Source organism: Hyperolius riggenbachi, chromosome 1 (genome assembly GCF_040937935.1).
Source record: "Hyperolius riggenbachi isolate aHypRig1 chromosome 1, aHypRig1.pri, whole genome shotgun sequence".
In the NCBI taxonomy this organism is placed as follows: Eukaryota; Metazoa; Chordata; class Amphibia; order Anura; family Hyperoliidae; genus Hyperolius; species Hyperolius riggenbachi.
The window spans coordinates 292,570,706-292,592,970 of NC_090646.1; the positions used below are offsets into that span (position 1 = coordinate 292,570,706).

Consider the following 22,265-nt stretch of genomic DNA (forward strand, 5'->3'; position numbering starts at 1 on the left):
CTTGCGATAAGTAATAATAAAGTTATAGATGAATGAATGGAAGGAGCGCTGAAAGGTGAAAATTGCTCTAGTGTTCAAGGGGTAAAACCCCTCAGTGGTGAAGTGGTTAAAGGTTTTTTTTTTCTTTTTGCTTTGTTTGCTAAGTTAAGTGACAGTGTTGCATTAAAAATGTAAAAGTGTGTTTTTCCCTGTAGTGAATTGTTAACGCCTGCCTAACCGATCATCCCCTTATATCCCCAATACTTGGCCACCTGTAATTTGTGGACATCTGTAAGGGCTGCCATCCATAGCAGCCGGATGCGATTACTAGGGTGACGGTTCCAGGACCCAACGCTGTATAGATGCATCGCTGTGCTGTCGCCGTGTGGGGTGTAGCGGAATTCACCTTTCCTGTGCAGTCGCCTAGAAATGCATCTGTACAGCACTGTGGTCCCCAAACTGTGCACCATAGCGATGGCATGCAAAATCGCTATAGATACACCGGTTGGTAAGAATAGTACGCTACATGCCCAAGTAGTGATGAAATATGGCATATGTGGTATAATTTTAACGAGTCAAATAATGTATTTTGGGGCGTTTTAAAACTTGAAAATTAGGAAGGGTGAAACATGAAACAATATGTAATGTTTACATGGTCAGTTTAGTACCTTTGTGGATTTGGGTCATTTTTTGAGTCACGCTCATGACGGATCATCCTGCATTTTCCTGTAACTGCATCCGGACGGGAGATTGACATACCTCTAGACACAATCCTATTGAATAAAACAAAATAAGTTATAACCAACTACAGTATATGATTTGAGAAGGCTGTATGTAAATAAGTTGCATATATCAGAACAAACTAGACACTCTGATTTGCTTGCTTTACAGTGCTTGAGAAGATAAAGATTTGCTTATCTTTCTGACCTCTACACATATAGTAAGACAAACTGTAAGTACACTTTTAGTAAAGATTTATTTCCACTGTTTAGATTAAGAGCCGTGCATTGCATTTTAATACAGCACAGACATTTCCTTTGCAGCACAACGTGATAAATCGCAAGCTCACATTCTATCTGCAAAACTAGGAGTGGCAGCGCACTGGCATATATTGGCAATCCCGTAGCACATACCACAGCAAAAGCAAAAACAAAGTGGATGTTTTGTTTGTGGAAGCCAAAATAAAATCATTTACAGTATTCAACTTTCTGTGACCACCCAAAGAAAAACCACCAAAGAAAAAAACAATGTATAATTATTTCATATTTCATATTGATGCAGCACTAAAATGCGAAAATTGCTCTGATGGAAAAACCCTTAAGGTGAACCTCCGGACTAAAAATCTACTCAGCAGAACTGAAAAGGCTTGGTGTTTCTTTAACAGTTTCACAGCATTAGAACTTTGTTTTTCTTACCAAAGCATCATTTTTAGCTACATTTTTAGCTAAGCTTTTTTCCCTGATGCTGTGCAAAGCATGATGGGATTTCCTATGTTATTGACGTTGCCTAGCAACTGGGAGGGGTGACCAGCACACAGGACAGTTGGAACTGTGTCTCATGCTCCCAGTCACCTCCTTTCAACCAAAAAGCTGTCTGCCATCATGAAATCAAACATTTGCCCGTTCTTTTAAAGTGAACCTTAAGTGTAAAAAATAAATTGAGTTTTACTTACCTGGGGCTTACCTCAGCCCCCTGCAGCTGATCGGTGCCCACGACGAGTCGCTCTGATGCTCCGGGTCCCGCTGGCGGCCACTTCCGGTTTCGCCGTCAGGACTCGTCAGGCTGGGGAACGCGGCTGATACAACGCGTTCCCAGCCAAAATAGCACCCCTATGCGGCATATGGCCGCATAGGGGTGCTATTTTGGCTGGGAATGCGTAGAAACGGCCGCCTTCCCAGCCTGACGGGTCCTGACGGCGAAACCGGAAGTGGCCGCCAGCGGGACCCGGAGCATCAAAGCAACTCGTCGTGGGCACCGATCAGCTGCAGGGGGCTGAGGTAAGCCCCAGGTGAGTAAAACTCAATTTATTTTTTACACTTAAGGTTCACTTTAAAACAAGGTGTGTAAGAGATTATATTACCTATCTATTTTAATTAACATACCTAATGTAACTTAATGACAATATGTTTGTTTAGGCTGAAGTTCCTCTTTAAGGTGGCCACACACACCATACAATTTTTTTAATTATCTGTTCAATTCAAGAATAGCAATCAATTTTTCTGACTGATTGTAACCATTCAAAAATGACCAATGTACCACACACCTATGTTCAATGTTTCCCCAATCATGAATAAAATAATTGGAAGCTCAGAAACAAATTGATTGGAACTGTATATTAAAACAATCTATCACACTATACAATTCTTGATAAAGATGGTCTGAAATTTCAAACATGTCAAATCTCCAAAAATCAACCGCCCCTCGATCGGAAACAAAGAAAAAGCTCTCAATTTTTTGGGGACAACAGAAATTATCAAATCTGTGAAAAATTGGATATTTTAATTGTATGGTGTGTGGCCACCTTTAGGCCCCATTTACACTTAATCAGTTGCTCTCAGTTATAACTGAAAGGACAACTGATTTTCATCAGTAATGCACATGTTTCCTAATGGCTCAGTTCACACTATACGCAATTTAACTGAAAGATTTTTCATAATGCACTGCTATGAAGAAAAAAAAACTGCGTACCGGATGATTAAGTGTAAATGGGGCTTTAAATGGTTAAACAATACCAGTTGCCTGGCTATCCTGCTGATCCTCTGACAAGATTAGCCCCATGCTTGTTCTGGTGTTATTTGTTCTCTGTACATTCAGACACTACTGCAGCCAGATCAGCAGGGCTACCAAGCAACTAGTATTGTTTAAAAGGAAATAAATATGGCAACCTCCATATTCTTCTCACTACAGTTGTCCTTTAAGAATTGCCTGACAGTTTGCCTGGCCTTAATTGTTAATTTTCACCTCCCCTCCCCCCCACACACACAAATTAGAAGATGTTAGCCCCTCCCAGAGGATCCTCAACTGTAACCTAATCCAAACCTCAACTTACTATTCCTAAAAAGCTTTCAGAAAACATAACTTTACTTCCAGACACCGTGAAAAAAAACAAACAATGTTTTATGTATACAAGCATCTTCTAAAGAAGTAATGTATAAAAAGTGTTGCAAAATATTGTGGGTACCACTCAAATTCATAAAAAAAAAAAAATTAAAAGTAATTTATTCCGCCTTAAAAGTGATTAGATGAAAATAAATTGACCCAAGTATGCTAGACGCTATTGATATTTCTTTGAGTAAAGCAAGTGAGTAAAGAGACAACGAATTACGAATTCTACAAAAATATTCTAGAATGGCCAGGACACATTTGTTAGTAGCCCTATAAAAAAAAATTGTAAATAACCATTAGATTTTTTAAATTAGCTGCTTTCTTTAATGAGCAGTAGGGTATTGTACCGTGTTAGCCATCAGTAAAAGCAAGAAGTTTTAAATCAGGATGATCCCATTTAAAAATGAATAAAAATAAGCAAGCTTTCGGCCTTGCAGCCTTCGTCTGGCTTATATCCTGTTAGTTTGCAAACTGGTGGTACAGACAACTTATATACATGCAACATCAACATGTTTCTGACTCTGCAGCCAGTTACCTAGCCTATTTAAATGGAGAAAAGTAGTCCTGCTGCTGTTAGGTGTCACGTGTCTTACACTAAAAATGGACTAGAGAAGACCGAGAATTCACCAAGATCAGAAAACAAGCATGTTAAAATGCATAGGTTGGAATACTATATTATATATATATATATATATATATATATATATATATATATATATATATATATATATATATATATATATATGCAGAGTTACAAATAATTAAGAATTGTAACCACTTAAGTACCAGTGGTCTTGATAGCTCGATTTTATCAGAAGTAGCTACAAGATGATTTTAGCAGATCCCAGATCTGCAACCCAGGTTAAATTCCTTCCCCCCTTCTAAGTGAGTACTCTCTCTCCAGCTGGGAGATACAGAACCACTCAACACTGAAGTTGATGGAACAGCATCTGAAGTCTTTATTTACAAATTAATTTTATATACACAGATGAGGAAAACCAGATTAAACTGGAGTGAACATGTGAGTTATTTTTAACAATAGTACAGACAGAAAAGACAATAGGGTATGTTTTACTGTAAACACTGGCAGAGGTAGAATTGGTTACGTGTTAATTTTCAATACACCAGGTTCTTAACAACAATGCATGAAAAGTTCTAAGTCTTTAGATCTCTGTTAGGCCCCATTCACACTTGCGGTTCGAGTCCGCAAGTGTCCGGGGGCCGCAAAGAGACCGTATAGGTCTCTGCGGTGGCCACAAGGCGTGACAAGTTGAGGATCCGGAATGCATCAGTTCCGGCTACAATAAAGTAGCCGGAACTAGATACTTTGCAGTGCCAGAAAGGCACCGCAAGCATGGGGGATACCGGCGTGTAGTCCGGGCCCCCCAAGTGGCATAGGACCGGTGCTGGAAGCATCCGGTCCTATTGCCAGTGTGATGAGAAACATCCGTTTCTCATTGCACAGCATGGGCCGCATGTTCGGGTCAGGATCCGGCCCGGGTCCGCAGCCGCACCGGGACGGACTGAAAAATAGCGCATGTTGGAAAACAAGCCGGACCGCCCCGGAGCTGCGTTCCCGGATCGGATCCGGACGGCGCACGAGTGTGAATGGATACATTGATTAACAATGTATCCGTTCACCATCCGCTGTGTACGGAGCGTTCCGGGTCGGGGGAAGCCGGACCTGGAACGCTAATGTGAACCGGGCCTTACATTGGCTTTTATGGTAATACACCAAGTGGTTATGCAAATACAGGTTTGTCTCCTGTCTCAGGGATGCCTTGAACCAATTTGCTTTCTTCACAAGTGTTAATTTTAATTTATCTGTGTCACGGTCAGTTACCTGTCCAGGTAAGGCGGCTGGCACACACGGATGCTGGCGGTCGTCCTGGGGGGTCTCGGCGGGCTGCCTCTCGAGGTGGTTTGTCGGCACTCACCAGTGCGCGTTGCGTGGTTCGGCGGAAACATTGGCGTTGCAAGATGCTGGTGTGAATGCTGGGCACGCGCGCGCGCAAGGACGGCTGTTTTATGCATATTGTTTGTCCCGCGTGTGTGCGCGTGCGCGGTTGCGCGCGTGTGGTTTGCGCATGCGCGTGGTCGCGTCTGCGCATGCGCGCGTGACGTGTCGCGCCGTGCGTGCGTGACGCACTACGTGGCGTGCGCATTGCGCGGTGCGCGCCAAGAGGCCTATTTAAGCCTGGAGAGCCCTAGCAGCGGTGCTGTAGTATTGCAGCTAGTTGGTTCCTGTGACCTGACACTCTGTCTGCCTGTTCTGACCCTGCTCCATGCTGACCTTGGCTCGTTTGACTTCCCGCTCTGGCTTTGACCTATGCTATGTACGACTACCCGCTCTGTTGCCGAACCCTGCTTGTCTGAAAATCCACTCTGTTGCCGAACCCTGCCTGTCTGACTACCTGCTCTGTTACCGAACCCGGCCTGTCCAAGGATCCGCCCTTGTGTCTCATTCCTATAGAACCTGCGTGTCAAGATCACCTGCAAGTCTACTGGTGGACGGGTTATTGCACTACCAGACCTGTCCTGCGGGAGTCTCCAGTTCCTGTCTGCTCCGGCTACTGGTCCTGCGAGCACTCCTGCCCCGTGTTAACAGGAGGACCCTGTCCCCAAACCAGGGCCTCTGGTTGATAAGTCGCAGGGGTTGCTGCCCTCAGCAAATCGGTCTCCTCCGTTACAGGTACGTGACAATCTGTAAAGCACCGTCTGCAGGAATGTGCTGCTGACTAGTTGGAGAAATGATGTCATTTTAAGACATTTTGATGTGCTGTATATCATTTAACATCAGGGTGATTCAAGTAGCACATTAATAAAAACCTTTCAGGTCTCTGCCCCCTTAAAGGGAACTGAGCACATATAAAATGTATTTTAAAAAAATAAGTGTAAAAGGATAGTGTATTTCCAAATATTAATGATTGAAAGTCCAGAGCAATGGACTGTCACTTTTCTCTTGTTACTGCATTTATTACTATGTTCAGCAGCAGAGCAGAAGGCTGCCATGTTTTTTTCCTAGAAGCAGGGGTAGTGACATCTGATGCTTCCCTGATTCCTCCCATGATCCTCATCATGTGCCTGTAATCTCTTGGCTGTGCAGGAGGGGGGAGAGTCTCCCTGGCAATGTGATGCCATCTTATCTCACACTACAAAGAAAGGATTAATTGGTTAATAATAATATGGTAGGACATTACACTATGACTATGGTAGGATTAGAGTGTGAGCTCCTCTGAGGACAGTCAGTGACATGACTATGTACTCTGTAAAGTGCTGCAGGAGATGTCAGTGCTATATAAATACATAATAATATGGTAGGACATTAGTCTATGACTATGGTAGGATTAGATTGTAAGCTCCTCTGAGGACAGTCAGTGACATGACTATGTACTCTGTAAAGTGCTGCAGAAGAGATCAATGCTCTATAAATACATAATAATATGCTAGAACATTACACTATGACTATAGCAAGAATTAAATTGTTAGCTCCTCTGATGACAATCAGTACTACTGTATGTACTCTGTAAAGTGCTGCAGCTAAAGATGTCAGAGGGTGAAGTTTAGGGCGGCGGGGAACAATTGGCTACAAACAGAGGGCTGCTCGTGTAGCCCTTTGTCCCTGTGATGGTCGCCATCTTGTCCGCACTTAAAAGGACCCATGTCTGAAGCTTGCTCACTGCCACAAAACATGCTCAGAGATGTAGTACATACATCTCCCCCGCAGGAGATGCACAGACATCTACAAACTATAGCTCCTAGCATGCATTATGGCATAAAGCTTCAACATGCATTGCAGCCAGGAGTGAGGTTCAGACATGGGTCTTTTGAAGTGGGGCAGGTTGCAGACAGGAAGGCGACCATCACAGGGACAAAGGACTACACAAGCGCTGTTGCTTTTAACCACCTGCGCTTCCATTTTTAGCCATAGTTTGTGACAAGAGGAAAGCAGTACAACTGTGATCATCAGGAGCACAGTTTATATAAACTTTAATAAAAACAAACATTTTAAAGATAATGGCTTCTAGACGTATTTGTGGCTACCTGCATGCCAAGTAAGGTGACCTGAACTTGAATCACAAAGGCAGAGCAGATTCAAAACTTCTCGCAAAGGCAGAGCTGTGAGACAATGTCCTGTGATTTATAATCCTAATTTTGTTTGCCAACTTTAGACAGGGAACACACTTGCATGACTGGACAGTGCCATAGTTTATAGCTACAAGCCCATCATTCTCAAGCGGGCTACTAGTTTCATCAATTCTTTGCTCTATTTCACATTGCTCTGACACCTTGAGCATAATAAGTGCCAGAAAGACCTGCAAGGTTTCCCTCTGTTCGTGAAGTAAAATGAGTTGTGTACATTTCCCCTCCCCTAGCAATAAATCTTGTGTGGGCGATCTGCTCCCTTGATCTCTGTCACAGCTGACCGGCCGCTCTGCCTGGAATGTGCACGTGTCCCTGGGGATGCTCTCACGATAACAAGCAGATTAACAAAGAACTACTCTACCCAGAATTTTGTGCAATGCATTCCTGGCATCCCAGGAATCTCTGCGCGCAGACGGGCGGCGAGACTTTGCGGAGGGGTCTTGCAGTCGGAAGAGGGAAAGTGATTTATAACTTTTTTCTCTGTAAACACTAACAGGGAAAAAAAGAACTGGAGTAGTTAACTGATATGAAGGGGAAGAATTAGTGCAGGTCAAGTGTTAAAATAGTGCTCGGTTCACCTTAAGGACAAGAGAGAGCGGCGGTGTGACACAGAGGCATGTCATGAGGCAGAGAGCATTCCTCCTTGTCCCATTTGCCCCCCCACGGAAGATGGCCGACCTCCTCTAGTGTGCCTGTGCCGCTGTCAATCAAGTCCACGTTGTCCGTGGTGTACCGCGCAGGAGTAGTAGTTCTGCGCCTGCGCAGTATACCACGGACAACGTGGTCTTGACTGGCAGCGGCGCAAGTTGAGACGACCTTGAGGTCGCCCTCTGCACCGGCAGGGACCCCAGGCTGTCGACTGAGCGCGGAGCTATGGCGTGGGACACGTCAGCTGCAAGGGGCTGGAGGAAGCCCCGGGAAAGCAGAGCGGGGGGAGGAGTTTTTGCGCAGAAAAAGTGGGATCAGCGCATCACCAGGCCGCCTCTGAATGGCCTCAGCTCAGAGATGCGCTGAGCCCCCCCAGAGACTACAAACGCACCTTGAACCCAAACAGAGGCTCTGCATATACACCAAAGAAAAACTAACAAGTGGGAGCAGCTAACCAAAATTAAATCAAACATAGCAAAGAAATGAACAGCGCTACTTAAAAACAGATGAATGCTTACCTGCAAAAAAGTGCAGACCCCACTCATGGGACACAAATAAGTGTTAGTTAGTGTTAGGTCCCCTCCCATGGAGGAAAGACTTCTTCGACAGTGGGAGGGACGAGTACCTAACAAATTGGAAACTAACATCCTCCAAGTGGTAGACAGGTTGTATGTGTGCTCATTGTGTATTTGCATCCCATGAGTGGGGTCTGCACTTTTTTGCAGGTAAGCATTCATCTGTTTTTAAGTAGCGCTGTTCATTTCTTTGCTAGGAGGAGTTTTTGCCTTATGACTCCTTCAAGCTATGTTTTATTGCATTATTTGTTGCTTTCTGGGTCACAGTGGACTGTCAAAGGAAGAGTACATTGCTGAAAGAAAGAAAACAAAAAATCCAGACAGAAACTTGATATAATGCATATTGACATTCCACAATGCTTCTGAGAGATTGTCCTTTGGACAGATGAGGCAACGTTGTAGCTTTCTGGCAAGTAACATCAGCTCTATGTCCACAGATTAAAAAAATAAATAAAAAAATCTTTCACAGAAGTGAACCTTTATCTTCTATTAGATAGGGAAAAAGTGCCTAAAGTGGCATGACACAAGATTGGAGTAACATGAATACAAAGGCCTCAATTCATGGAGCATTATCAAACGTTTATCAAACACTTTATCAAACGTTTGATAATTTACCTCATGGGTAAAATCTCATTTTAAATTCACTAAGGTGTTATATATTTATCGCATGTTTTACCGATAAAACGTTCAACAAATATATAACACCTTAGTGAGATTTTACCCATGAGATAAATTATCAAACGTTTGATAAGCAGAGTTAGTACCTGCTAACGATGTTTTGAACAATCCTTCAGGGCAAGGTGAGACGTCGCCCCTCCCAGACGCAGGAACAGACAGCACTTCCCCTATAAAACATTGAAACAGTTAGTCCACCCTCAGTGCGTTTAGACAAGTACCGACAGGTGAACAACCAACTAACCCACACAAAGTGCAATTATCAGACAAAGACAAAACACCCGGGTGGGATCGTTGCCCTGAAGGATTGTTCAAAACATCGTTAGCAGGTACTAACTCTGCTTTTTTCCCACAATCCTTTAGGGCAAGGTGAGACGATTAACAAGTAATACAACCTCAGGGTGGGACCACTGCTTGGAGAATCTTCCTTCCAAACGCTTGGTCATGAGCCGACAATGCATCCACTCGATAATGGCGAATGAATGTAGAAAAGGTCGACCATGTCGCTGCCTTGCAGATTTGCTCAGGAGAAGCTCCTGCCCTATTTGCCCATGAAGCTGCCATGGCCCTTGTAGAATGAGCTTTAAAAGAAGCTGGAGGATCTACCTTCATTACTCTGTAAGCCTCAATAATAGCTGACCTGATCCAATTTGCAATTGTAGATTTAGATGCAGCCTGCCCTGCACTCTTGCCTGAAAATAACAAAAATAATGAATCTGATTTCCTAAACTTAGCCGTCCTGGCTAAATATTCTAACACCGATCTTCTAACATCCAATGTGTGAAATACTCTTTCTTTCTCACAACTTGGATTTACACAGAATGTAGGCAAAACTATATCCTGTGATCTATGAAATTTAGACATCACTTTTGGACAGAATTTCGGGTCAGTCTGCAGCCAGGGGCGTAGGAATAGGCCCTGCAGCCCCTGCGCCCGCGGGGGGGCCCGGCCCCCCCCCTGGGGCCCGCTCTGGGCCGTTTTGTGGGTGCTGGAGGGGTGGCAGCATGAGGGGAAAGCCTTGCCCACAGTCGGCGGGAAGAGGGGTAGTTCCCCCCTCTCCCTCACCTCGGGGCTCTCCCCTCTGCGCTCCCCTCCAGCTCGTAAGTGTCTGTGGGGCTGTGGTGGGCAGCGAGCGGCGGGCAGATACATACCTGCTTCCGTGCGTTCCATCGGAGACTTCTCCCTCTAGCGGCTGACGTCACTTGAAGAGCCGGATCCTTTGGATGTCTTGAAACTATGAATCTTGATGGAGGGGGTAAAGCAAACTCTATGTGATAGCCGAATTTGATTGTCTGCCGAATGAACGGACTCTTTGCCATTATCGACCATCTGTGGGCAAAGTATTTTAGTCTTCCCCCTACTGCCACAAACGAGTCATTGTAGTTTCGTCTGAGATTCAGAGGGCTTAGACCTAAACCCTTCTCTCCTGGATTTGTCAAAGAACCATCTTTTGACTCCTTTTTGCTCCCTAGCAGGTTCTTTTTGATCAGCTTTTGGTTTACGAAAAAACCGTTTATTTGCTGTTTTTTGCTTCCTAGGAAAGGTCTTTCTTTTATTCGAAGTCCTTTCTAGAGCCAAGTCCAAATCTGGGCCAAACAGCAAATCTCCAGAAAAAGGAACTCCACACAGTCTGTTCTTGGATGCTAAATTACCATCCCAAGTTTTCAACCACAGAGCCCTGCGTGCCACATTCACCAGAGCCGTTGATCTAGCGGTAAATCTAACTGCAGAAGAAGCATCTGCCAAATAGTTAGCCGCCTTATGTAGAACCGTGATAGATTCCAATAATTGCTCAAGCGAAGCACCCGCAAGAATGCCAGCTTTCAGTTGATTGACCCATAACTCTAGTGTTCTGGCTACACATGTAGAAGCTACCGCAGGCCTAAAAGAGGCTGCCGTCGCCTCCCAAGATCTCTTGAGATAAGCATCAATTTTCTTATCTACCGGATCTTTAAGATCCCCTAAATCCTCAAATGCCAAATCACCTGGTTTGGAAACTTGAGAAAAAGGAGCGTCCAATTTCGGACATTTGTCCCAGAGAGCCGAGTCCTCGACAGTGAAAGGAAATCTGCGTTTTACTGATTTGGATATAAGCAGCCTCTTCTCAGGATCCTTCCACTCTCTGAGAATAGACTGCTTAATAGCATTGTGGACAGGAAAAGTAAGACCTTCCTTCTCCTCCATCCCCTTATATAATTGATCATGTATGGATAACCCAGACACTGCATCCTTATTCAATTCCAGCGTATCATTAATAGCTGCAATCAAGGCTTCAGTATCTTCCACACGAAATTTGAACCTAGAAGATGTATCAATTTCAATCTCACTAGAATCAGACTCTGCCGAACTAACCCCTGTATCCATTTGATCCTGATTCTCATTTTCTGAGATAGGATTAGAGACAGGGTTCGAAACAGGAATAGAAACAGTAGCAACCTGAGAAGTAGAGGCACCTGCTACTGTTAAAGAGGATTTAAATGAAGCCAATGAGGAGTTAATCTCCTCCCTAAAAGCCTGCAAAGTCTCCTGTACAGAGGGACCTGACTGCTCTCCTAAAACTTTATCCATGCAAGGTTGACACAAAGTTTTGGAATATGGCAATGGCATCTTAACGCTACACATAGGGTATCGCTTATGGGTAGGAGGAGGCCTCGCCTTATCCCCTGAATCAGCTTGTTTAGCCTAAAAATAAGTATAAACAAAAGCAGACATAAGCATAACCCAAATGCAACTTAGCGTATGGCTCAGAAAGAGATCCCATACTCTCACCTTCTGAGCGGCTGGGTTACTCTCTGTCTTATCAGGTGCCGACATCCTAAAGGAATCCAGCCACAAAGACAGTCGTCTCTCCTCTGTGAGTAACACTAATGCCAGCCAGCCTCGCACAGCGTCCTCTAAATACTTTCGCTCTGAATTCCCGGAGGCGGGACCGGAAGTGACAGAGAGAAAGCCTGATAGGCTAAAGCGCGCCCTCCGGCATACCCGCCGGAAGTTACGCATCACAGGGGACCACGCGGAGAAACTTCCGCCATGCGCCCCCCAACGCCCAAGCCAGCAAGAGCACGCCAGCGGCTTACCTGTCCTCCGGCACCGACTCCATCCAGAGCGGGAAAGGACGCCATGCCCTCCACACTTGCCCTCCTACATTTAGGAGCAGAAAGGTAGGCAAACCTCACTCGGGTGTCCAGCGTGAGGTGAAGGCTAGATGGCCTCAGTACCACCATCTCAGCCGCCCATGGAATTAAAACCTGCAGCCCAGCACACAGGCTCAATCCCTAGGGGAGATGCCGACCTGCCTGGACGCAGGAACAAACAGCACTGTGGGTGGACTAACTGTTTCAATGTTTTATAGGGGAAGTGCTGTCTGTTCCTGCGTCTGGGAGGGGCGACGTCTCACCTTGCCCTGAAGGATTGTGGGAAAAAAAGTGTTTGATAAACGTTTGATAATGCTCCGTGAATTGAGGCCAAAGTACACAGTACCAATTCAACTTAGACCTTGTCTGTGTTCACTTTTTCATATTTGTAAAGCAGTGCTTTATCGGTGCTGTTACAGAAGTCAAATTGTGCTGGAAGTTCTGAAAACTAACAGAACATAGAAACCTTTGTGTATCTGTGCTTAAAAGATAGCAGGACAGTGACACGACCTAAATACATGAGCTGAAAAAGAATATAAAGCTTTACTTACCTGGGGCTCCTGCCAGCCCCTAGAAGTTTTTGTGTCCCTCACAAGGCAACGACCTGATATACTGCACATGCATGTATATCCGTGTCAAAGGGCACCAACTTAAAGAACCCAAACTGAGGCTTTATTTTCTATTTGATTCAGGTATTCTTTAAAATGCATTAACTACTTCTGAATCTTTGCTACGTATATCTACGCCTCTCTACACTTGTGGATCAGGGTCGTAGATATACGTATGGTTTACTTACTGCTGTTCTTTCATGATCACTGCACTGCTCCCATTCGTCTTCGTTGCAATCCCACCATTCCGTGATCGGTGAAGGGGAAACAGCTATTCCCGATCACAGTGCTTGTGATGAATAAAAACCAGCATCAGCGAGATGTTGGCTTTTATTCACAAAGTAAAAGCTACACCCACTAGTTCCCATCTACTGTACTCGGGAAATCAGTGTAGCCAGTGATCGAGTCCTGCGTGAACGCAGGTGAACGACGTTCACTTACTTTTTCTACAGGGTGAACGTCGTCCACCCTAGCAGGACACATGCCGTCAGGGCCGATTTCGCATCAGGCTCAGTAGGAACCAGTGACGTGATGTCCCTATATTAGTGCAGCACTCGAGTGTCAGCAAGAGAGAGGTTTGTCAGATTCCTCCCCCCTCCCCGCAGCCTTCCCTCAGCTACTTCCTGGTGCCAGGTTTAGCCAATGTGGCTTCTCTGCTGCTCTTCTTGCCTCATGGACCCGCCCCCTGCTGCTGGAGACATACGGGAATCATCTTCCTAAGTTGATTCCCCCCATCTGTCACAGCTCCAGCGCGAAAATTCAAGTCAGGGCATCCAGAGGACAAACAGTGATCACTGGAGCGTGACACTCAGCCCTGCACAGACACCCTAAGGAGGGGGAGAGAAGAGAATAGACAGCGAGAGACAGCCACAGCCAGCATGTATTACAGGGCCAGAGATGGCAGAGCCAGCCGAGCAAAGTGTCAGAGAGCATCAGAGAGAGAGTCAGGGACAATGGACTGGAGGTAAAACACCCTGCCTCATGTTCTGTTACCTATATGCATTCTCTCCCTTTCACCACTCTGTCTCTGTCAGTCTCACATCCTAAACTTCTGACTCTCTATTAAGTTCTGCAAGTCCTATCACAGTCACCTCTTGCGTTCTAGTTCCTGGCTCCTCTATCTTGTCTGCCAGTCCGTCTTGTTTGTCACTCAGCCCAGCCCTGGCTGTGTCTGGGCCTTGTAGTGCTGTGTGTGGTGTGTCTGGGCCTTGCAGTGCTGTGTGTGGGGTGTCTGGGCCTTGCAGTGCTGTGTGTGGTGTGTCTGGGCCTTGTAGTGCTGTGTGTGGTGTGTCTGGGCCTTGTAGTGGTGTGTGTGGTGTGTCTGGGCCTTGTAGTGGTGTGTGTGGTGTGTCTGGGCCTTGTAGTGGTGTGTGTGGTGTGTCTGGGGCTTGCAGTGCTGTGTGTGGTGTGTCTGGGCCTTGCAGTGCTGTGTGTGTGGTGTCTGGGGCTTGTAGTGCTGAGTGTGGTGTGTCTGGGCCTTGTAGTGCTGTGTGTGGGGTGTCTGGACCTTGTAGTGCTGTGTGTGGTGTGTCTGGGCCTTGTAGTGCTGTGTGTGGGGTGTCTGGGGCTTGCAGTGCTGTGTGTGGGGTGTCTGGGCCTTGCAGTGCTGTGTGTGGTGTGTCTGGGCCTTGCAGTGCTGTGTGTGGTGTGTCTGGGGCTTGTAGTGCTGTGTGTGGTGTGTCTGGGGCTTGTAGTGCTGTGTGTGGGGTGTCTGGGCCTTGTAGTAGTGTGTGTGGTGTGTCTGGGCCTTGTAGTGCTGTGTGTGGTGTGTCTGGGGCTTGCAGTGCTGTGTGTGGTGTGTCTGGGGCTTGTAGTGCTGTGTGTGGGGTGTCTGGGCCTTGTAGTGCTGTGTGTGGTGTGTCTGGGCCTTGTAGTGCTGTGTGTGGGGTGTCTGGGGCTTGCAGTGCTGTGTGTGGGGTGTCTGGGCCTTGCAGTGCTGTGTGTGGGGTGTCTGGGCCTTGCAGTGCTGTGTGTGGTGTGTCTGGGGCTTGCAGTGCTGTGTGTGGTGTGTCTGGGCCTTGTAGTGCTGTGTGTGGTGTGTCTGGGGCTTGTAGTGCTGTGTGTGGTGTGTCTGGGGCTTGTAGTGCTGTGTGTGTGGGGTGTCTGGGCCTTGCAGTGCTGTGTGTGACGTGTCTGGGCCTTGTAGTGCTGTGTGTGGTGTGTCTGGGCCTTGTAGTGCTGTGTGTGGTGTGTCTGGGCCTTGTAGTGCTGTGTGTGGTGTGTCTGGGGCTTGCAGTGCTGTGTGTGGTGTGTCTGGGCCTTGCAGTGCTGTGTGTGGTGTGTCTGGGCCTTGCAGTGCTGTGTGTGGTGTGTCTGGGCCTTGCAGTGCTGTGTGTGGTGTGTCTGGGCCTTGTAGTGGTGTGTGTGGTGTGTCTGGGCCTTGTAGTGGTGTGTGTGGTGTGTCTGGGCCTTGTAGTGGTGTGTGTGGTGTGTCTGGGCCTTGTAGTGCTGTGTGTGGTGTGTCTGGGGCTTGTAGTGCTGTGTGTGGTGTGTCTGGGCCTTGTAGTGCTGTGTGTGGTGTGTCTGGGCCTTGCAGTGCTGTGTGTGGTGTGTCTGGGCCTTGCAGTGCTGTGTGTGGTGTGTCTGGGGCTTGCAGTGCTGTGTGTGGTGTGTCTGGGCCTTGTAGTGCTGTGTGTGGTGTGTCTGGGGCTTGTAGTGCTGTGTGTGGTGTGTCTGGGGCTTGTAGTGCTGTGTGTGGGGTGTCTGGGCCTTGCAGTGCTGTGTGTGACGTGTCTGGGGCTTGTAGTGCTGTGTGTGACGTGTCTGGGGCTTGTAGTGCTCTGTGTGATGTGTCTGGGGCTTGTAGTGCTTTATGTGTTATTTATTTTGGGGAACAGCTGCCAGACTATGTGTATGTTAGTGGAACGGCTGCTACCAGATTACGTGTATTTTGGGGAACTGCTGCCAGATTGTGTATGTTTTTGGTGAAATGCTGTCAGATTACATCTATTTTTGGGGGATACACTACGGCAGAGCTCAAACTTTCTCGGCAGACCTTTTACATCACTGCTAAGGTTATGTATATTTGGCCCCACCCATGACCACGCCCACGTTATGCTTGACCACGCCCATGTTATGCTTGACCACGCCCAATTTTTGGCGCTGCGCACGGCGCAGGGCTTTTCCAAGTGAGTCCACTCACTTCTTTTCCTAGGACTAGAACCCTGAGTGTAGCACCATCTTGTGGCTCAAAAAAAGAAAAATACACCCAAATACATTATTATACATCATTACATAGAGTAATTAAATGCATTTTATTTTAACCCATTCCACCCCTGCCCCATAGTTACCAAAATAAAACTTTTAAATAGAGAAATAGCTACCTTTCTAATATATATGTCATGAGGGTACATTACTATTATTTTTGTAAATAAAGATTTGTAATTATTGTCATAATATTAAAAAAAACAAAAAAACAAAAAAAAAAACACTAAATGGAAAAAATATACCTTTATTGCCAAATATTATCGCCATACATTGTACTAGGGACACAATGTTAACGTTGTAATAACCGGGACAAATAAAATGTGTAGGTTTTATCTATAATAGCACAATTTATTTTTAAAATGTAATAGCTGAAAGCTGAGAAATGCTGAATTTTCTCATTTATTTTCTTCTTCTTCCCTTACCAAAGAGTACTGCCCAAAGAAAGCATAGTTTGTCCCACAAAAAAGAATATATAGACCATTTCAGTGTGTTAGTAGCGATGAAGTTATTGGCGAATGAATGGGATGAGTGTGATGTGAAAAAACCTGCGCTTTGGAAGTGGTTAAAAGCACATTAAAAAAAACAATTTATATTATATGTGCAAATCCAGAGTGGTCTGGAAGTAAATCATTCATCCACATTTCACCATGTTTAAAAAGACACTGAAGCAAAAAAAAAAAATTATGATATAATGAATTGGTTGTGTACTAGAGCTAAGAAATAAAGCATTAGGAGCAGAGACATAAGTCTAATATTTGTTTCCAGTACAGGAATATTAAGAAACTCCAGTTATCTATGCAAATAGCCATTGAGCTCTGCGACTTTTGTGGAGAGCTCTGACTTCTGATTAGGTTATCTCAGCTGTATTGTGTTTTTCTTTTGCAGAAAACAGTTCAGGACAGGTCAAAAGTTCACTGCCTGTAATGGCGTAATGTGTGAACTGAAAGTATTAGAGAATGATGCAATGTTCTAAAAAAAAAAAAAAAAAAAAGCTGTATAACTGAAAATAAAAATATGAGAATATTTTTTTTGCTACCAATGTTCTAGTAATTACCCCTACTACACAACCAATTCATTATATCATTTTTTTTCCGCTTCAGTGTCTCTTTAACACAGGACTCAACTTACAAAACAATTTTCTAGAATGGATCGGTTTGTAAATAAGTAGGGGACCGCCTATACAAAACATCAGAATGAGTCCTGCAGAATTAGTGTGGATTAAAAAGAAAAAAAAAATCAAATTATGAATTTTTATGCCATATAAAATAACGCAGGCTTTTTTTTGAGAACAAAATACTGTAAATGGGTACATAGCTTTGGGTATAAAATTCCCCGTTGGGTTATGATATGAAAGTTTGGGTTAAGTTATGAAAGGGTTTATGAAGTTTATTATCCTTACAATATTATTCCTATAGCAGAATGTTTATTTGAAGTAGTTGAAATACTGCAAACACCACATGGATTAAAGCAGTGTTCCTAAATCACGGAAGGACTTGGTTTGCTCTCCAGAATGCCACAGAGAAGGTCTCACTTAAGCCGGGTTCACATTATGATGCATCCGCCCGTACGCTTGCGTTCTGCTCCGTGAGCGGAGCGGTAACGCAAGGTCCCATGTCGGGAATGTCCGCTCCGATGAGCAGAACGCAGGGAACGTAGCAATGTGAACTTTTCCATAGGGAGAGCATTGCTATGGCTGCTGCATTTCGCTCATCGGAGCGGAAGGTAGGCTGAAAACAGCTTAAAGAGAAACTCCGACCAAGAATTTAACTTTATCCCAATCAGTAGCTGATACCCCCTTTTACATGACCAATCTATTGCATTTCACAAACAGACCATCAGGGGGCGCTGTATGACTGATATTGTGGTGAAACCCCTCCCACAAGAAGCTGAGTACCGCGGTACTCTGGGCAAACTGCCACAATGTAACAAGGCTCACAGACAGGAAATAGCTGTTTACAGCTGTCTGTAACAGCCAGAACAGCTAGAAACACACACATAACCTGCCCACAGTAACAATGTCACCATGTAATACATGTCAGAATGTGAGTCTGGGAGAGGAAAGATATTACAATGAGCAAACACTGACTAAATCATTTATACATAATTATTGTAAAAATAAAGCACTTTTTTTATTACATTATTGCCCTTATATAAGCCGGGGGTAGGAAATGCTGTCCGTGTGATCCCCCCAGTGTGTCCCGGTATAGCTAGCATAGTACCCAGTATGGGTAGGTAGTGCCCCAATATAGCTAGTATCGTGCCCAGTATGGCTAGTATAGTGCCCAGTATGGGTTGGTAGTGTTCAATTTAGCACCTAGTATAGCTAGTAAAGTGCCCAGTATAGCTAGTATCGTGCCCAGTATAGCTAGTAAAGTGCCCAGTATGGGTAGGTAGTGCCCCAGTATAGTGCCCAGTATGGGTAGGTAGTGCCCAAATATAGCTAGTATAGTGCCCAGTATAGCTAGTATAGAGCCCAGTATAGCTAGTATCATGCACAATGTAGCTAGTATAGTGCCCAGTATGGGTAGGTAGTGCCCCAGTATAGTGCCCAGTATAGCTAGTATAGTGCCCAGTATGGGTAGGTAGTGCCCCAGTATAGTGCCCAGTATAGCTAGTATAGTGCCCAGTAGGGGTAGGTAGTGCCCCAGCATAATGCCCAGGGCTTCCCCCGTCGCCGGGGCGGGATGACGTCACCGCCGTCGTGACGTCATTGGGAGTCCCGATCCACCCCTCAGCGCTGCCTGGCACTGATTGGCCAGGCAGTGCACGGGGTCTGGGGGGGGGGGGGGGCCGCGCGGCGCGACGGATAGCGGCGATCGAGCGCGGGGCGGCGGCGATCGGTGTGCTGACGCAGCTAGCAAAGTGCTAGCTGCATTCAGAAAAAAATAAATAAAAATTAAGCAAATCGGCCCAGCAGGGCCTGAGAAAACCTCATGCGCGGCTTACCCCGAACGTTACCGCCAGGAAGGTTAATGGAAACTTCATGCAAAGGTTCAAGAATGAGTCTGAATAATACAATTTTGAACTAAATTCAGATACCAATGTGGTACAATAGGTTTCTCACCACCAACTTCCTTTTTACCACCTCTATAAAACTTTTGATCAATAACTTTGAAATAAAGGGAACATCCAATACACACCCAAAGCTGCAACTGCACTTTCAGGGTGTTCAGTTTTAAACCCATATCCAGCCGTTATTTTGATTTTTTTTAAATCATGTAACGAGCCTAGGGCATCCCCCCAGCCCCTCCGATCGCCTCCGGCGATAGGCGATCAGGAAATAGCGTTCAAAGAACGAGATTTCCTGGAGGGCTTCCCCCGTCGCCGGGGCGGGATGACGTCACCGATGTCGTGACATCTAAGGGAGTCCCGATCCACCCCTTAGCGCTGCCTGTAGCGGTTAGGCCAGGCAGCGCAGGGGTCTGGGGGGGGGGGACTCTGCGGCGGCACGGATAGCGGCAAATCGGCGCGGGGGCGATCGGTGTGCTGACGCAGCTAGCACAGTGCTAGCTGCGTTCAGCAAAAAAAAAAAAAAAAAAATTACGCAGATCGGCCCAGCAGGGCCTGAGAAACCCTCCTGCGCGGCTTATACCGACAGGAAGGTTAAAGAGACTCCGGTTTTCTTCCATCCTACGAGTTCCAAAATCTATTCTAATGTGCTCTGGCTTACTGCAGCACGTTCTACTATCACCATCTCTGTAATAAATCAACTTATCTCTCTCCTGTCAGACTTGTCGGCCTGTGTCTGGAAGGCTGCCAAGTTCTTCAGTGTTATGGTTCTGTGATGCATCTCCCCCCTCCAGGTCCCTCTCTGCACACTGCCTGTGTGTTATTTAGATTAGTGCAGCTTCTCTCTGCTCTATTATCTTTTACAAGCTGGATAAATCCTCCTCTGAGCTGGCTGGGCTTTCACATACTGAGGAATTACATACAGGCAGAGCTGTCTGCACTCTACAGGAAGAAACAGCCTGACACTTCAGTGGAAGATAGCTGCAGGGGGAAAGAAACACACAAATGATCTCTTGAGATTAAAAAGGAAGGCTGTATACAGCCTGCTTGTGTATGGATGTATTTTCTATGTGTGGACATACTGTACATCAACCTACTTCCTGTTTTGGTGGCCATTTTGTTTGTTTATAAACAACCTTTTTAAACTGTTTTTAACCACTTTTAATGCGGCGGGGAGCAGCGAAATTGTGACAGAGGGTAATAGGAGATGTCCCCTAACGCACTGGTATGTTTACTTTTGTGCGATTTTAACAATACAGATTCTCTTTAAGGTGTCAGTTTCCCTAGCATGCAGCTAAGTGGAAATAACTAGATCTGATGGACCCTTTGTTTAGTAACAAGCTCCGCTCAAAAGCCACATCGTGAGAAGGGTATCAGTACCTCCAAACTATGTAAAAATATTACAGATCTCTTTATATCATCATATAAAGACATAAAAGAGGCTTCTGCATAGCAATAGCCTTGCTATTTCAGATAAATGACAGCCTTACTTCAGGATGAGCAGACCACGCCTTCAAATACAGAGAGGCCACTGTGGAACGGCCTGACCCTGATTCACAAAGATCATCCAAGATCTGCAGGATCAATGGCACCTCTACCGAAGGTAGGACTATAGCAGATGCCAAACCTGTTTTGGCCAGTCTAGCGTGGTCTGAACCGCCACCCCTTTTTGAAGTACACTCCCTATTATCTTCAAGGGGGAAAAACAATATGCACTCCCCAGTCCAGCAGAAAAGTGTTAACATTCTCTGGAAAGAAGCACAACCTGGTTCCAAGCAGATAGCTGCAAATTGGAAAAATATTTGTTCAGACGCTAGTTCTGAGATAATTGTTTGCAACTCAACCAATGTGCTAGAACATTATCCTTTCCTTTGAGATAAACTGATCTCAAGGAAGCGCCTTGTTAAATTCCCAGCAGAATGTCTGGGGATAGAAAGCTAGAGAGAGATCATGGGTGGATTATAAGTGCCACTTGTTAGTTTAAAATGAGCCATCGAAGTTTAATTCCCAGTGTGAACATTCACGTTTATGTTTTCCAACAGATTCTCTCATTTCTGGAGAATATTCCAGACTGCAAGTAGTTCAAAGAGAATATTTTCTCTAGAGAAGCCCACTTGTCATGTATGTAATTGAAATCCAGATGCACTGTACAACTCCGGAGCCTTGTATCTGTCATAATAACGAATGGATTTTATAATACTCATCTTACTCCCTCTGCAGATTTGGTTGAGAAGTTCATTTTTAGGGAGAGTGTAACTGGATCTGACATTCAGATATTTTTCTCTATCCAACCAATGACATAAGATTACTGAAAGGTTTTATTAATGTGCTACTTGAATCACCCCGATATTAAAATATATACAGCGCATCAAATCTATCTTAAAATGACATCATTGCTCCAACTAGTCAGCAGCACATTCCTGCAGATGGTGCTTTACAGATACATTAATAATTAACACTCTAGAAGTTCCAGGCACCTTTGAGAGACAGAATACAAAACCTGTATTTGAATACCCACTTGGTATATTACCATACAAGCCACTGCGACAGAGATCTGAAGACTCAGACCTATTCATGCATTGTTGTTAAGAACCTGGTCTATTGAAAATTAACACATGTAACAAATTCTACCTCTGCCAGTGTTTACAGAACAACACATCCTATTGTCTTTGCTGTCTGTACTATGTCTGTGCTATTGTCTCCACTATTTCACATGGGCACTCCGGTTTACCCTGGTTCGTCCCCCTACATCAGGGTGTATATAAGATTGACCTGTAAATAAAGATTTCAGATGCATTTTCACCAACTTAAGTGTCGTGATCATTGCATCTCCCAGCTGGAGGGAGACTACTCACTAAAACCAGGGAGTTGAATCCGTAGGTCTGACTGCTGCTAAAGTGAACCTGCAGCCACCGCGGAAGGAAGCAAGCTAACAATTACTGGTTGAAATATTTAGTAGACAGCTTGTGCTCAAGTAACAGCTGGAATACAGGCAAAAGGAAAGACAGCTTATCTGTGACCGACTTTGCTCTGAAAAAGTATCAGAGTACTCTTGATCCAATCTTTTCTGCAGATCCATCCTAAGTACTTTAGAGTTGTAAAACAACCTGAATATTAACTTAGACCTTCCTTCATTTTCGAAGCTAGGAAGAGATAGAAAATATCTTCTGTATACTCAG

The 22,265-nt window shown here is 45.2% G+C and overlaps 1 protein-coding gene across 3 annotated transcripts in view; it reads right to left on the reverse strand.

Moving 5' to 3' along the window:
- Positions 1-22,265, reverse strand: part of B4GALT1 (beta-1,4-galactosyltransferase 1) — a 311,629-nt gene that overhangs the window by 116,027 nt on the left and 173,337 nt on the right. For all 3 annotated transcript variants that reach the window (XM_068233724.1, XM_068233726.1, XM_068233723.1), the window contains one exon: positions 648-752. In XM_068233724.1, coding sequence (XP_068089825.1) covers positions 648-752 — 105 coding nt within the window. The remainder of the gene's footprint in view (positions 1-647; positions 753-22,265) is intronic.